This window comes from Miniopterus schreibersii (genome assembly GCF_964146895.1).
Source record: "Miniopterus schreibersii genome assembly, chromosome: X".
Classification (NCBI taxonomy): Eukaryota; Metazoa; Chordata; class Mammalia; order Chiroptera; family Miniopteridae; genus Miniopterus; species Miniopterus schreibersii.
Window position 1 is genome coordinate 57,728,232 of NC_138104.1, and position 15,140 is coordinate 57,743,371.

Below are 15,140 nucleotides of genomic sequence, written 5' to 3' on the forward strand. Positions count from 1 at the left end.
AAGATGAGGAGTTTGAAGCTAGTATTGTTGTTCCTCCATTTCCAGAATCTACTTCTAAGTCAGACCTCCTCACCAGTCTCAACAGGAACCCAGCTCAGCTAGGAACTAAGGATGGATATTCTGGTTTGGATTAGGTGGAGGAAAGATAGCTATATATGTGCCCACAGGAGTGAATACTGTATTTTCCATCTAGCTAAGACAGTAGAGCTTTGACAGTGTTTTCAGGGTGGCTGAGCTAAGGAAGGAGCATGGCACAGGATGGGGAAGTGGTTCAGACCCTCCTATATAGGATAAAATGATTTCAATGAGAAGGAGGTTGGGAATGGTGGTGATGGTAGTAGTAATAAGATCCTTCCCAGGATCTAGGTGGTCTAAGGATTCTTGAGTTTGTGACAATATTGTATACTCAGCCTACTTAACACCACTTCACAGCCAGGTGGTGTTACACCTACAGATTAGATCAACACGTAATCTCCCAGAAGACTCAGCCTGTGTCATAGCACACTTTTGCCACACCCTCTGTAAAGCCCTGGTTTCTAAGGTTCTTTCCACCGGAAGCTATGACAGAAGGAAATGTATGGGTAGGGAGGGGTAGTGGGTGAGGGGCCCAGGTTCCTGACACAGTACACCCAGGGGACGAAGAGCAAGAGTGCCATGTTGAAGAAACCATTGCCACTCAGATTCCTCTTATTCCTGCAGCTGCTTCTGCTGGGGATGGGGCTGACCTCAACAGTCCTCACGTCCAATGGGAATGAAGACATCACAGCTGGTGGGAAACCTGGGATTGGAAGGGGTTGGTGAGAAGGGCGGCTATGGGAAGGGGCCATACAGAAATCTGGAACCTGCCACGACATAACAAGGATGCAGGCAGAATTCAGAGCACTGGGGGGAGGGCAGGGGAAGGGTTCCCTGCCTCACACTTTCTTCTAACCATCATTTCTTCTCTTCCCCCCCCCCTTTATTTTCTCCCCAACCTAGATTTCTTCCTGACCTCTACGCCTCCTGGGACCCTCAGTGTTTCCACCTTGCCCCTCCCAGAGGTTCAGTGTTTTGTATTCAATGTCGAGTATATGAATTGCACTTGGAACAGCAGCTCTAAGCCTCAGCCCACCAACCTGACTCTGCACTATTGGTATGAGAAAGGAAGAGGGGATAGCACAGGGAACGAAGAGGAAGTTGGCTGGATATGAGAGACTGCATGGGAACCCAGAAAGAGGGTAGCTAGCATTCCAGGCTTCCCATTATTTTCTCATGGGGTTAAGTCATAAGTCAGTTCAGACAGAAGACTGGGCTATGGATGTCTGTAGTACCCAAGTTTACCCCACCGTTCCTCTTCCCTCCAACACTTCTCTAGGTATGAGAACTCTGACCATGACAAAGTCCAGGAGTGTGGCCACTATCTATACTCTTCAGAGATTACATCTGGCTGTTGGTTGGGGAAAGAGGAGATCCATCTCTACCATACATTCGTTGTCCAGCTCCAGGACCCACAGGAACCTAGGAGGAAGACCAAAAAGAGGCTAAAACTGCAGGATCTGGGTAATTTGGAAAGGGGCTCAAGAGTTCAGGGATATTGTAGGGCATTTAAGTATATAGAGTGGTGTTCTTTCACCATAAGGGTGCCTGGGCAGAAAGGAAGAGGTGAGGGTTTGGGATGGGGAAGGGAGAAGGGATCAGGAGCACTACCTTCAGGACCCTGACTTGTCTAGGCCAGGGGAATGACCACACTCACACACATATCTCCAGTGATTCCCTGGGCTCCAGAGAACCTAACCCTTCACAACCTGAGTGAATCCCAGCTAGAACTGAGGTGGAGCAACAGATACTTGGACCACTGTTTGGAGCATCTGGTGCAGTACCGGAGTGACCGGGACCGCAGCTGGACTGTGAGTGACTGGGGATATGAATGTAGCAGCTAAGACCAAGCAAGTGGGAATAAAGAATTCAATCAGTTAAACGGCCAAGCTCCTGTTCTTTTCCTTCCAGTTCCCCTGCCCACCCTCTGCCCTCCTCCAACTCCTTTCCCTACCATCACCAGTGGGTTTTCATTAGGGTTTTCCTACCTGTACTTTTCCCAGCACCAGACAGACAAGTAAACCTAAGGAAGCCTTTAAGGGATCTGGAAAGAAGCATTAGATTCTAGTCAGTGAAGGGAGCAGTGTAACTTGAGTAGTTTAGAGGAGGGAGGAACTGGGAAGAACCAGAAGATGACATGGGGGAGGGGCAGCAGTTTTAATTCTCCCTTCTTTTATAGACACCATCTTTTCCCCACCCTCTTTCTCCCCAAGGAACAGTCAGTGGACCACAGACGTAGTTTCTCCCTGCCTAGTGTGGATGGGCAGAAACTCTACACGTTTCGTGTTCGGAGTCGCCATAACCCACTCTGTGGAAGTGCTCAGCATTGGAGTGAATGGAGTCACCCGATCTACTGGGGCAGCCATACTTTAAAGGGTAAAATGGACCTAATGCCTCACCCTGACCCATGAGCCCAGCACCTCAGCCTTTCTAGCACCACTATCTTTTACTCTACCTCCCTATCCCTAAGCTCTCAAATTTTGTGGTCCATCTCCCCTCACAGTTCAACCCCAACCCCCAGGAAGCAGGGGTTTTCTGTGTAGGGTTGGGTGGATGTATTGTTAGATTAGGAGGATGGATTGAGGAGCCCAATGAGTGCTCAAATGGTAGATAGAATGTATAAGCTATCCCTACAGCATTCCCAGGAAGGCTGCATGATGAAGATGGCTTTGGAACCAGCCAAATCTCGGGTTTAAACCTACCTCTGCCATTTACTGCCTCTTTGATCTTGGGCACATCACTAACCTCTCTGATTGTCTTTCCTTGTCTGTAAAATGGAGATACTAATTGGTCCCTCCTCTCAGGAACTGTGAGGATTAATTATACGGAAAGTGTCTAGCACAGTGCCTGGCACCTAGTTGGGGCTTCACCAATGTTGGTATGTTGTAGGAGCATGACAAGTGTTAGGGCTCTTTTCCTCTCCTCTTCTCCATAGAGTCCATAGAGCCCCCATCATTGTTTGCTCTGGAAGCTGTGCTCATCCCCCTTGGCTCCATAGGACTGATTATTAGCCTCATCTGTGTGTACTGCTGGCTGGAACGGTGAGACTCTGGGAATCCCAGAAAAAAGAGGTGGGGGTGGCTGGGAATAGTGGAGGAGGCTTAATACAGAAAAAGAGGGCAGTTCAGTAAGGAATGAGGGGTCACCCAAGTGGGCATGGTAATGGAAGGAAGCTGCAGGCACAGAGAACACAGAATCTCTTTATTCCATATGGGAGAACTGGAAGAAAAGGGTAATAAAAGAGCCTTACCAACGTATCCCTGCTCCGTCTTTCTCCCCCTACCTCAGGACCATGCCCAGAATTCCTACCCTCAAGAGCCTAGAGGATCTGGTTACCGAATACCACGGGAACTTTTCGGTGAGAACATTGGTCATAGGCAGACTGCAGTCTGTCAACTGCCTACTTCCTGCAGCAAGACAGACAGAGTATGGAGGGTAGAGGGGAGGGGAGGGGGCCCTGCACTAACTGTCAGGATGTGGCTGACGAATTGGGGGATGGGGTAGATGGAGAGAGACACATAGAACTAATTGTAGATTGGTTGAGGCAGATGGAAACAGTGGTATTGGGAGCCCAGGAATCTGTGTCCCTTCCGGAATCATAGTGGTGTAGACGTTTTGAGAGTTCCCTTGACACAGAGCCTGTGTCTTTTACTTCCTGCCCCTAATTGACCCCTGACCTGGAGCTATCTGTCTTTAGGCTTGGAGTGGTGTGTCTAAGGGACTGGCGGAGAGCCTGCAGCCAGACTACAGCGAAAGGCTCTGCCACGTCAGTGAGATTCCCACAAAAGGAGGTCCTCTAGGGGAGGGGCCTGGGGGCTCCCCCTGCAGCCAACATAGCCCCTACTGGGCTCCCCCATGTTATACCCTGAAACCTGAGCCCTGATACCCTGACAGAACCCCAGGGTCCTGTAGCCCTAAATTGTACTAATTTCCCCTCATCCAACCAGCCTGGGCCCAATGCTCCCCTCACACCAACTGTGGTTGATTTTGAGTTGTGTGCCCCCTATAACCGCCCCCTCATTCAATATCTTCTCCTTAAGAATTGCCCCTTTGCCTTGTACATGTTTGTCAATTCCCTCAATCCAGCCCTTCCTCTTCTTAAAATTCTTTCTCCCTCCCTCCCAACCTCCCTTTCCATCTACCCTTCAGTTGTTCCTGAATCAATAAGAAATAAAGTTTCTGTTGATAATCATCAAGAATGTCTGTTGTTGGGGCAGGGAGCAGGGAAAATGTGAGGTACAGTAAGGGTGGGGGCATGGTTCTGAGGGTAGGGAAAAGGAGTAGTAGACTCCTGCTGTGGAAGTAGTAGTACCACAAATTAACTAGAAAAAAGTATTGTTCCAGAAACTTAATTTTTCTCTAAGGTGTCCTTCTGGGGTCCAGTTTAGAGTTATATTTACCATGTTGTTCCCATTCCCAACAAATCTACAGGCCTCACCCAGGTTCTTCTCCCCTTATCCTTACTCCACCCTCTGCCACACATACCACTTCTGACCTCATAATCCCTCAATTGCAGCCTCAGGCCCCACCCCTAGCGATGTTGGTTATCCACAGCTGCCAATAGCTCTCTCCTGTCTGCCTGGTCTGGGCTTCCTCAGGCAATGTAATCCATCTGCCTCTCCAGTCCCCTGACCCCATGGATCCCCCAAGGCCTCCAGAACACCCTCTATCTTCATGACTCATCAGTTCTTGAGAGCATGTTCATCTACATCAAATATGGAGGTGAGGGGGCATCACGGAGCTGGAGTCTGTTTGTAGAGCTGGGAAGGTCTGAGGGCAGTGGAGATCATAGGGATGGTATAATTGGAGAGGGGTCACATGCTCCATCCCATCTCTTCTTAGATAATCAGCATTTTATTGTCAATATCAATTGTGCTGTCCACCGGTTGCTGCATTACACCCGCAGTAAAGTGGGGTTGGCTAAAACAGGTGAGGAGTTCGGGGAGGGGTCTAATGGCCAAGGGTCAGAAGTAATAGAGTCATCTCAGGCCTCCAAGTCCTCCTGCTGGCAAGAAGAGAGCTGCTTGAATCCTGATAGCTTCCTCCAGCCCATTCTGGTTAGGATCATTGGCCCCTTTTGTCCCCACTCTCCTTCCTGAGCTGCCCCAATTACCCCTGTGACTTCCCTCCAGACACCATTGATTTGTGTGATGAAACGGGAACAATGAAGTTGTTTTTCCTGATGAAGATCCCTGGAGACTATGCCAGCAAATTCCTTACAGCTCGAAACACCTACTACGTTTGTAGGGTGGCACGTGGGACACCAGGTAGAGTCTTGGGAGCACTCCCCAGAGATAGAACAAGGTCCTCAGGACGGATTATGGAACTTGTCCTTAAAATAGGGCACCCTCAACCAGATCCAACTGACCATCTCTAGTCAGCCTAAGAAGGGGCACTGCCTGTTGCAATAGGTTAGGTTCACACGTACCATGCCCCTCACCTTATCCTAGGGATGGATCTAAGGGGAGGAAATTAGGTAAACCAGCTCAAGGTAGTCTTGAGCATTAGGGTCCTGAAATCTTGGGCTTTGGAAGAGTAGAGACTGGGTGACAGGTACTGGGGATAGCACACTGCTATATTCACAGGAACTCAACTTGCGAATGCCTACCTAGCTTTTGTGCCCCTCCTGAAGAATCCAGAACACACGCTACTTGGTAAGGAGCATGGTGGAGAAACTGTACATAGCTGATGATGGAGAATATAGGGCGGGACTGGTGTCATGCAGTAAGTAGGATCACAAGATCCTAGGAAAAGGTGAATAGGATCTAGGTCCACTTTAGGAGGGATGCTTAACTCAAACCAAGTGGAGTGTGCATGTGTCATTCACCCTTCCCCCATTTATCGGTCATCTTCTCAGTATATCTCCCTATCACCACCTCATCATTTCCATCTTTCCCCTCATCCTTTTCTCTTGGCGCTTAGGCACCTTCACTTCAGTCCTCAGACTAACTTTAGGCTGGATTGCTCCAAATGACCATTTGAATGATAGGAGGGACAGGAGGGGTAGGTAAGGTCTCTAGTCCTCAGAGGTAGGGGGGGCTTTTCCTGGTTTCTAGATGCCTTGCGCACTCAATGTGACATGCTGGAGAGGAGTAGACTGAAAATGCTTAGACTCCAAGAAGCCAAGAAAGCCGTTAAAATTGATTCCTCTGTGAACCTTCCAGTAAGACTCCCCAAATCTGGTCTGTCCCAGCACTCCATTATCCCCACCAGTCAACCAGGCTCCTCTACCATGGCCCTCTGGGATAAATTTCCTTTCCAAATCCAATATCCATGCCCAAGACCTGCCTTTAGCCCTAGTTTGTAGCAAGCTTCCTTACACGAACTGAAATTCTTTATCTGAGTGACCCTTTCCTTTTCTAGTCCAAAACAGGTGAAGACAAGAACGCTCGCAAGCTCCCTCGCAAGGGTCCATTCCAAAAGACCAAGGCAGGCTTTCTCAGTAAGAAGGGAAAACAGACTAAAAAAATAAAGTGACCAAGTGAGAGCAGCAATACTAGGTATGAAATTACTGGAATTTAATGTGAGGTTCCTTTTCAAGAGACTCCTTCTCCCAGTATCTGCTGGGAGGCTTAAGAGTGTCCCAGGCAGCATGGAGGCTCTGAGAGTGGGTAGGAGGGGCAGGAGAGGGCTGGGGTGTGCACATGGGTGAGGGTGAGTAAAGACTTTGAAGTCTAGCCCGGCCGGGCGTGGCTCAGAGGTTGAGCATTGACCTAGGATCCAGGAGATCGGGGTTCGATTCCCGGTCAGGGCACATGCCTGGGTTGCGGGCTCGATCAATGACCCTCTCATCATTGATGTTTCTGTCTCTCCCTCTCCTTTCCTCTCTCTGAAATCAATAAAGATATATTAAAAAAAAAAAAGACTTTGAAGTCTAGTACAATGCACCTTTGAGGGACAGTGGGATAGAGTAGGGGATGGGGTCTTTTCCAGCCAGACTACTAGAGGACGCCTATCACAGCCTGCTTGGGTTAGGTGGCTGACTGGTCACTTCCCTTCCCCTCACCCCCACCTCCTCCCCCTGCTGAAATTCCCCCACCTCCACCTCTCAGCCTCTGGGCAGTCCCGCCAAACCACTGCCTTTTCCCCTCTCTCCCCCTTGTTTGAGGGGGGCAGCAAGGCAGCAGAAACCAGAGCTGGTTATAGTCATTTATTGAATTTATTCATTTATTGATTTGACACACTTCCCCACTCCAATCTAGCACATGATACAATCTGGGTAGGCCAGGCGCTGACACAGGAAATGATGGGAACCCACAGCAGGGGTGGGGGAGGGGACAACGCAAAGGAGACTGAGGGAGGGGCTGCTTTGGGGCTGGGGTGGAGGAGCCCCAGATGGCCTCCCTGGCAGGTGCTAGTAAACCTGATCCACATTCCCCTCCATCCCAGCTCATTTCCCAGACCCTCAGCCAAGCTCCCCAGATCCCCTTTCCCTGTTCTGCCCCTCCCCCTGCCTGCCACCACACACACACTTCCACATAACCCCTGTAGTCAAGCAAGGGGAAGAAGGGCAGGGACAGCTGTCAGGGGCCTTGAACAGGGAGGTCTCTGTGCCTAACTTTACCACCCTAAATCCTTCCCTCCTTCTGTTCCCCCTCCCACCCCCTTCCCAGGCCACAAACTAATTCCAGGCCTTCAATGTACGCTCTCACTGTAGCACTAACCCACAGCTGGTCAAGGAAGAGTGTGGCTGCATCCCAACACCACACACTCCTTGGCACAAGGAGGTAGAATGTGGAGGGGGAGCTGGCTTAGTTTTTTCCTTAGGGAAAGTCTGAGCTAGTTGTGCACCGACCTTGTTCTAGACCTGGTTCACGTGGGAGTGCCTCCCCTTGCTCAGTACTGCTTCTCACTGCTGCTCTCCTGCCCATGCCCCCCTTCTCCATGCTTCCCCCAGTAATGTCTGTAGTGTTTACAACATGTCACTATGATAAAGCCTTAAGAAAGAAAAAAGCATTCTCCCCATCACTAGCACCTTGCCACTGTTAAAAATCTCTATATTTGTGTTTATAGATCTTTAAAAGTTTATATAAAGCCTTCTGTTATCTGCAGTCTTCCAAGGGTCAATTGGCCTGGTGAGCCACTCCAGTGCTCAGACCTTGGCCCTTCCAGGTCCCCACTACTCCCCCGGCTCAATGGCCTAAGAGGCCACTGCATTAAAAACCCCAGGTTCAACCTAGCCTGGACCAGCTCAGATAAGACGCTACAAAAATTCCTGCTCCCAAAGGCAGGGGTAAGGCCACTGGTGACTTCACATTTCCAACAGCATTGCCCACCCCTGCTATAAAGCCTAGAGGGTGGAAATAGGGGAAGCCAAGGATGGCTCCCAAGAGGGGGCCTTACCCCCTAATTGGCACAGTGAGAATAACCCCCCTCCCTTTCCCCCACCCCTTTCCCTCCCCACATAGTTCCCATATGGGGCATCTTTATCTTTATAAATTTCCTCAACACCTGTGTGAGTAGACCCCACCCTAGCTCTAAAGCAGGGTCCCAAATTCCCAGGGGGGGGGAGCCAAGGGTAAAAAGTGGATATGGGCACCCCTGGCTCCCTCTGAAGCAGGGGACAAAGCTTCCAGCAATGGCTCAGGGATCTGTGGGAAGAAGAAACAAAAGACAAAGTAAGAGACTCATCTGGGACATGACCACGTTCTACCATCATGGTCCATACCAAGGAAAACAGAAACAGCCCCTCTCCCACCTCTCCGGTGCTACCTGGTAGGGGTGGGAATTGCTGAGGGGTCTGAAAGTCCCATCGGGAAATTTCCACTCTAAAATGACATCCTCCCTTCAATTCTCCAGGAGCTCCACCTACTCTTTGTTCTAAGTCTCCCCCTTGCTCAGATTGTGGAAGTAGCTGGGCACCTGGGAGTGGGCATAGGTTGTGAGATGCTATTGTGATTAGGGGTGTAGTACCTGGCTCGAAGTTGAAGTCCAGTCCCTCGTCCCCATCCATGAGGTCACTGATGATGTTATCCATGTCACACTCCAGGTTCTCCAGATACATATCAAGATCGAGATCCTGAGGCATTCTGGCTTGGCTTGTAGCTTCAGTAGAGGGTGTGAGCACAGGAGTCCCCAGGGTCTTGGGGATGGGAACACCCGCCATGACTGGAGGCGGTGCTATCATTGGAAGGGGGGGAACCAGACTGCTGGGGCCTGGAGCCTCTGGGGGCTTGGGACACAGGCCAACTCCTGTGGCTAACTTACTGGAGGAAGGTATGCCCCCCAACAACAGAAGTGTGGGAGCCTGGGACAGAATGGGGTCTACCTGGGTCATGAGGACATCGGCAGGGGGTGGTGGTGTATCAGAGGTGAACAGGGCCTCCAGGGACTGGGAGCTTGAGAAGCACCCCTCTCCTGCTGATAGGGGCCCCTCTGCTGGGCTGAAGAGGGAGGTGCTGTAGGTATGTAAGGGGCCGGTAACCCCAGGATGCTGCAAAGAGAAGCCAGAGAGACTACTCCGAGAGAGCAGGGAATGGGAAGATGTTATATTGAGCCCATCTAACAGCTCTAGGTCTTCCTTTAGGGTGGGAGGGACACCCCCTGCATAGCTGCTGACCGAGGCTGGCATTTCCTCCGCAGCCAGCACCTCAGATTCTGGCCTCAGCGGGGAGAGCCGGGTGCTGACAGTGCTAGCATTTGAACTGCTTCGTGGACGGAAGGTGGTCCACACATCAGCTTCCTCGCGGTTTCGAGAGCAAGGGCTGCCTGACCACTTGGCAAAGTGGCCAACAGGGCTCGTCGGAGTGGCACCTTCAGGTGGAGCAGGCAGCACAGTTGGTTTCTTCTTGGGTGCTTTGCTGCGGCCCCGGAGCAGCTTGCTGCTGCTATCCATGGAGGCTGCCCTGCGGCGGGGTGCCTTGCCGCTCTTGCCACCCTCGGGGTTCAGCATCCACCAAGAGCTCTTGCCAGTAGCCTCATTGTGAACCTTGATGAACTTGCTGTGCAGGGACAGGTTGTGGCGGATGGAGTTCTGGAGAGGGCAGAGGCAGCAGGAAAGGGGCATGAGTGGTGTATAGGGGAGGTCAGTGGCCCACAGTCCAATCTAAAAGGATGCTGGGAGACAGTGATATGGGGCATTCCTGGAGACTCAAAGCTAGTCAAATACAGGGGGAAAAGAGGCAAAGGTAGGGGTGGGGTTTGGGGAAGAGACCACATACAGTTCCTACCCGGAAGACAAGCTGCTCAGTCTCAGCTCCAGAATTCTCAGCACAGGGACACCAGAGACAAGCTAACAACCTACTGCAGAGGGCAGGGCACCCACCCTGGAAAAGCTCATAAAATTAAACTCCTCCCAAGTCTCTGGGGGGCTGTCTGGGCCTGGGGGTCATCAGGGAGATGCACTCCTGGTTCAGCAAGAACTAGGCTCAGATGGGAAAGAGCATTCCACAGCTCCACCCCTTTCCTTGAGTGCAGGCTTGGGTGGAGTTTACAGGACAGTGGCGCAACACCAGCCCAGGCTGACCCACCCTGTCCTGAGCCAGTTCTCTGAACAGGCTGAGGGGCTGGAACCTCAGCACAGCTGGTGCTCCACTCCCCATGGTGCATTTGCGCCCCAGCTTTCCAGAGGATTTGAAGATTCCTTGTTTCTGATTTCTCCCAATTTGAGGACACACACCCTTAACTACATTTGGGCCAGGCTTCTCACTGTGCCTCAAATATACAAGGCACATTCCTCCCTCCCTCTCTCCTTGTCCCGGGAAAGAGCTCCCCTCTAAATTCTACTGGTTCGTCCAGACGAAGCTTAAGTCTCCTCTCTTATAAAGTGGCTGCTTGACTTCTGCAGGCAAATTTCTTGCAGAGTATTTTAAATCTCTCCCACACAATTTTAACCAATTTCTACTGTGTTCTTTACAGTTTCACAGAACTAGTCTCATAAAGTGTAAGCACCCAGGACACAGATCATCATCTATTCAGGCAGCACGCCCCAGTACTGCCTCTCCCCGTCAGAGTGCCAAGTTCCCGGTACATACTCAGGCTCCTGGTACAGAATCAATTATTTCTCTCCTGATCAGTGGGTGGCCCCCAGGTGACGGCAAAGCTCCCCTTGAGGCTCTGTTGGCTCTTGAGTGGCTTGGGTATTAAACGCTATGTGTTCTTCCTTCCTCTCTTGCTGCTGATATTCTGCTAGAGATAAGACTTTTTTCCCCCCAGGGGCCCAGAGAATGGAGATTGGCAGATTCTTGAGCCCCTAGAACACCTTATTTCTACTGGTTGCCCCAGGGTGGTTAAGCCATCCTTTTGTGCCCCCTAACCTCCCTTCTTTCCTATCTCTTTTCCCCCACTTCTCCTCAGGAATTTGTGTATAAGATCTCCAACCTTCGGGGCATTTGACCTCCCACATGGAGCTCTTTAGTGTTTAGAAATTCAGGAGAAGCCCAGAAGGGCTTGGAGGAACTAGGAGGCTGAGGTTATGGACAGTGAGACATTACTTCATGTGTTTCTGACTCCTCTAGATAAGGAGACCCTTTGCCTGGAGAAAGATGCTGAAGTAGCTTCTTGTTCCAGGGTTTTCTAGCTAAAGAACTCCTTGTCTCCCTGGGACCCTACAGTAATGCCACTTCAACTACTCTGGCTACGTTGACACTCTTAGTTCCTTCAAGGAACTACACTTGTTTATCCAGCCTGGGTTCTTAGTAACTGAGGACCACAGTGACTTCTGGCCCCGTGATTTCCCCCCTTTTCAGCCTCTAACTTTGGGTCTACTGAGAAGGCCCATTCTTTTTCCTACTACTCCATATCCATGAGGCCCAATTCTTCATTCCCTCTTCTTTAGGAACTAGTACGTGGTACACCCGCCTACCTGGAGAGGTCAGCTCCCTAAGAGCCTATATTTCTTTCCTGTTGGAAGGGGGGTAACTGTTAACTGCTCCCCAAGCCACCTAAACTAAGCTTTCTTGTCCTAAGTGGGTGCCGCCCCCTGGTGGGGTGGTAGTAGCCTTGGCAAGTCACCAGTTAAGCCAGTTCAGGCATAAGGTCCCCTTGGAGTAGAGGTGGGGTGAGGACTGGGAGTGGGTGAGAACCTGGAGGCCCCAAGTTTGATGTGATTTGGCTTTGCCATCATTGCAATGAAGAGAATTTGGCAGCATGGACTAGCAGCAAGAGCATATGATTTATAGTTAGAACTGAGTTCAAGACCTCATTCTACTGATATTAGGTGAATTTCCTAACCTTTCTAAACCTTAGTTTCCTAATATGTGAAATGTGAATCTCAGAATTGCTGTGAAGATTAATAAAAAATTTAAAAACCACTATTTAAACTAAAAGCCCCGTGTAAGTGTAAATTACAAGGAAGGACTACACTCCCACAGCATAACTAACAACTCATGGTTATTTCTTCTACCCTGGAAAATCAACCCAAGGGAAAAGAAAAACAGCTGTGTAGGCTGGGTCCAAGGAGGGGAGCTCTTTATGAGCTGAGGCTGTGGTGTGGCAGTCTACCCAGAAATAGTGCCAAGGGTCTCAGTCAGCTGTCCTGTTTTCTGTTCTACCCAACCCCTAGGGCTACTGCAGATCTGATCCCTCAGTCTCTACCTAGGGGAAGACCCTCTCTTCTTTCAACCCTCTGTACTGTCTTGTATGCTGACCTTACCACTTATGGGCGAACAAGACATTAATAGGGGTTGAAGCTCCCCAATTTTGTGATTAAACCCCATATTTCTCAAGACAAGTTTTCAGAGCCTCTATCAAGATCTTTCCTCACAGTTTCTTCATGGAAAGCCAAAGAAATGCCCGATCTTGTGCTCTAAAGTCACAGCCCTATCTCTCTTTTTTTCTTCATGATGAATATTCCTCAACTTTTCCCCCAAACTTGGATAGCCCCTTACTAGGGAGAGTTTCTTGGCATTATCAGGTAAACTGAGACAGGCAGCAGTTCACAGCCTTTTTTTCTTAGTGGGTAAGATCGGCTACCTTACTCCGTGAATATAACTCTTTACCTTTTGCCAACTCCACTCTTTCTTCTCGGGTAGAGGAGTTCTAGAACAGAACCTCTACCCTGAGGCATTGGGAGGCAAGCAGGGAATCCAAGTAATCCCACAGGAATGGGAGAAAAGGTGTTGGGGTGGGCGGTAGGGGTGGAGGGAAGGCTAGGTTTATGCGGAGAACCCACATAGCTCCTGCAGTACATAGGATAAAGACTTCTCTGTGGCAATAAGTGTTTGGGGCAGTCCAAGCCAACACTTGTGCTGGGAGTGTTGAGCAGTAAGCAGAGAATTCAATTTTCTCCAGGGCAAGGACAGTGTCTTATTCATCTGTAATCGTCCAGCATCAAGCACTGAGCATGGCATATACTGTCCTAAGTAAATGTTTGTCTAATTGACTACTGAAGGTGGATCTCTGTCTGGGGTGGGGATGGATGTAAAAGGGGTCCCAGAATAGTAGTAAGGAGGTAGGGGGCCCAGGGGCAGATGGTATTGGGATGGAGGTAAGGGGGTCAGAGTTACCTTCCATCCTGCTGAGCTGTTGCTGTCACCCTTGTCCTTGAAGTAGGGCACAGTGCGGACCATCCACTCATAGATCTGGGCGAGTGTCAGTCGCTTCTCTGGGGCGCTTTCAATGGCCTGGCTGATGAGTTCTGCATATGACTGATTTCCCCAGGCATTCCGGCGGGAGCCTCCCTTCCGAGGACCTGTGACAGCCCCCAGGATCCCGGGCTGGGGGCCCCCTGCCGGCTCTGGGAGCCTTGAGGGCAACAGGATTGGCTCTGGGCGCCCCTCCGTGTGTACCTTCTCTCCCAGACCTGGATCCACCTCGGGCGGTTCAGACGGCTGAGTAGCAAGCTCTGGTCGGGGAAGGGGCCAGGTGCAGGAGCGGGGACGACTCTGGGGTTCGAAGTCGGGATCGAGGTCTATGATCGCAGCAGCCTCTGTGGCTGAATTCTCATTACCTGGATCCATACGTGGAGCTAGACCTCTGCCGCTCAGCGTTCAGAGGAGCCTGCCACAGTCCCTCACGATGCCTCCCCCCAGGGGGGAAGCACCCAGGGCCAGGAGGCACATTCCTGCCAGTCCTCAGAAAGTCTCGAACTTCCCCCTCGTCCCCGAACCCTAGCCCACAAGCTGTCCCTTCCACACAATTCTGGTTCTCTTCGCGACTACAGCCTGCAGCCTCAGAGCTCTTTCTGAGACACCACCTGTAATCTCCGCCTAGCGAAGACACTTTTTCTCCAACCTCTCACTTAGCTTCCTGCTCTTTTAAACCTGAGGCACCGTAGCCCCTCATGCACTGCGCTCCCATCAGCGAAGGTCTCCTTAGCTGCAGTTCCCACCCCCTTTTAAGTTGCTGCCCCCCGGACACTCCTCCCAAATTTTCTCCACCCTGATCACTGCCCTCCCCCACGCCCCGCTCCCCCCTGCTCGTGTCACTTGCCCCTCCCCTGACTCCCCCTCCTCCGTTTCTTTCCTTCCCTCCACTTTTAAGGGGGTCTACGTCCCCTGCGCCCCAGCCTCTCTTATTCCAGAACCAATTCCTCTACCAACCCCCCCACCCCCCGCCCCCCGGGTTTCCCTTTTGTTTTGCTCCGAGCTGCAGCCCCCGCCTGACGTCTCTGTTTACCACTCGCCGGGGCAGCCATCTGCGCACGCGCTTAGAGAGCCAGTTGGGAAACCGAGTTCCTTAGTCCTGCCACTCAGCTCAGGCGTGAGGACTGCATTTCCCGTCCTGCTTCGCAGCCAGGAGCCGATAGGGGCGGTGAGAGAGCAGCGTGGCAGGATATCTGGAGGTGGAACCTTATTAGAGGTGGTTGCGGACTCTTTTTCATTTTCCTCCTTTCTTCCCTTTCCACCCCTTTCCTAGTGATTCGGCGGCACCTAGTTGGCCGTGCTGAGAGATGCTAGACTTTTCCTTCCATTGAAGAGAGGGCAGAGGAGAAAATGCACTCTCTACAAGAGGCAGAAAACGGAGAAGCTAAAAGCAAAGAACTGACTAGTAAACAGGATGTTAAGCCTGTTGGGGAGTTGGGTGACGGGCTTGTGTAACGTAAACAAATGGCTAGCTGATGATAGTGTCTCCCCCACCCTCTAATCCCCCTTACTCAGTTCACACTGACAGTGTGGTCGCTGACC

At 51.0% G+C, this 15,140-nt stretch overlaps 3 protein-coding genes across 3 annotated transcripts; 2 read left to right on the forward strand and 1 right to left on the reverse strand.

Moving 5' to 3' along the window:
- Nucleotides 1-531: 531 nt before the first annotated feature.
- IL2RG (interleukin 2 receptor subunit gamma) lies at nucleotides 532-4,269 on the forward strand. The gene is made up of 8 exons (XM_081125512.1): nucleotides 532-769; nucleotides 979-1,132; nucleotides 1,355-1,539; nucleotides 1,747-1,886; nucleotides 2,289-2,451; nucleotides 3,011-3,116; nucleotides 3,364-3,433; nucleotides 3,773-4,269. Exons 1-8 carry the CDS (start codon nucleotides 655-657, stop codon nucleotides 3,956-3,958), a joined length of 1,119 nt encoding a protein of 372 aa, XP_080981638.1. The 5' UTR covers nucleotides 532-654; the 3' UTR covers nucleotides 3,959-4,269.
- A 503-nt stretch (nucleotides 4,270-4,772) lies between these two features.
- LOC308550974 (uncharacterized protein CXorf65 homolog) lies at nucleotides 4,773-6,382 on the forward strand (the record flags this gene model as incomplete). The annotated part of the gene is made up of 5 exons (XM_081125384.1): nucleotides 4,773-4,797; nucleotides 4,918-5,004; nucleotides 5,208-5,342; nucleotides 5,661-5,729; nucleotides 6,132-6,382. The coding sequence occupies 5 exons, from the start codon at nucleotides 4,773-4,775 to the stop codon at nucleotides 6,380-6,382; spliced, it is 567 nt and encodes a 188-aa protein (XP_080981510.1).
- Nucleotides 6,383-7,212: 830 nt separating this feature from the next.
- On the reverse strand, nucleotides 7,213-14,631 carry FOXO4 (forkhead box O4). The gene is made up of 3 exons (XM_081125503.1): nucleotides 13,521-14,631; nucleotides 8,989-10,048; nucleotides 7,213-8,666 (listed from the first exon to the last, which is right to left on the reverse strand). The coding sequence occupies exons 1-3, from the start codon at nucleotides 13,971-13,973 to the stop codon at nucleotides 8,659-8,661; spliced, it is 1,521 nt and encodes a 506-aa protein (XP_080981629.1). The 5' UTR covers nucleotides 13,974-14,631; the 3' UTR covers nucleotides 7,213-8,658.
- Nucleotides 14,632-15,140: the final 509 nt, after the last annotated feature.

Excerpts from the sequence above, each read along its gene's own strand:
- IL2RG (XM_081125512.1), top strand. The coding sequence starts at position 655 with ATGTTGAAGAAACCATTGCCACTCAGATTCCTCTTATTCCTGCAGCTG. Across the intron at positions 1,540-1,746 it reads GCTAAAACTGCAGGATCTGG|TGATTCCCTGGGCTCCAGAG; the intron begins GTAATTTGGAAA and ends ACATATCTCCAG. Across the intron at positions 1,887-2,288 it reads ACCGGGACCGCAGCTGGACT|GAACAGTCAGTGGACCACAG; the intron begins GTGAGTGACTGG and ends TTTCTCCCCAAG.
- FOXO4 (XM_081125503.1), bottom strand. The coding sequence starts at position 13,973 with ATGGATCCAGGTAATGAGAATTCAGCCACAGAGGCTGCTGCGATCATA. Across the intron at positions 10,049-13,520 it reads ACAGCTCAGCAGGATGGAAG|AACTCCATCCGCCACAACCT; the intron begins GTAACTCTGACC and ends TGCCCTCTCCAG.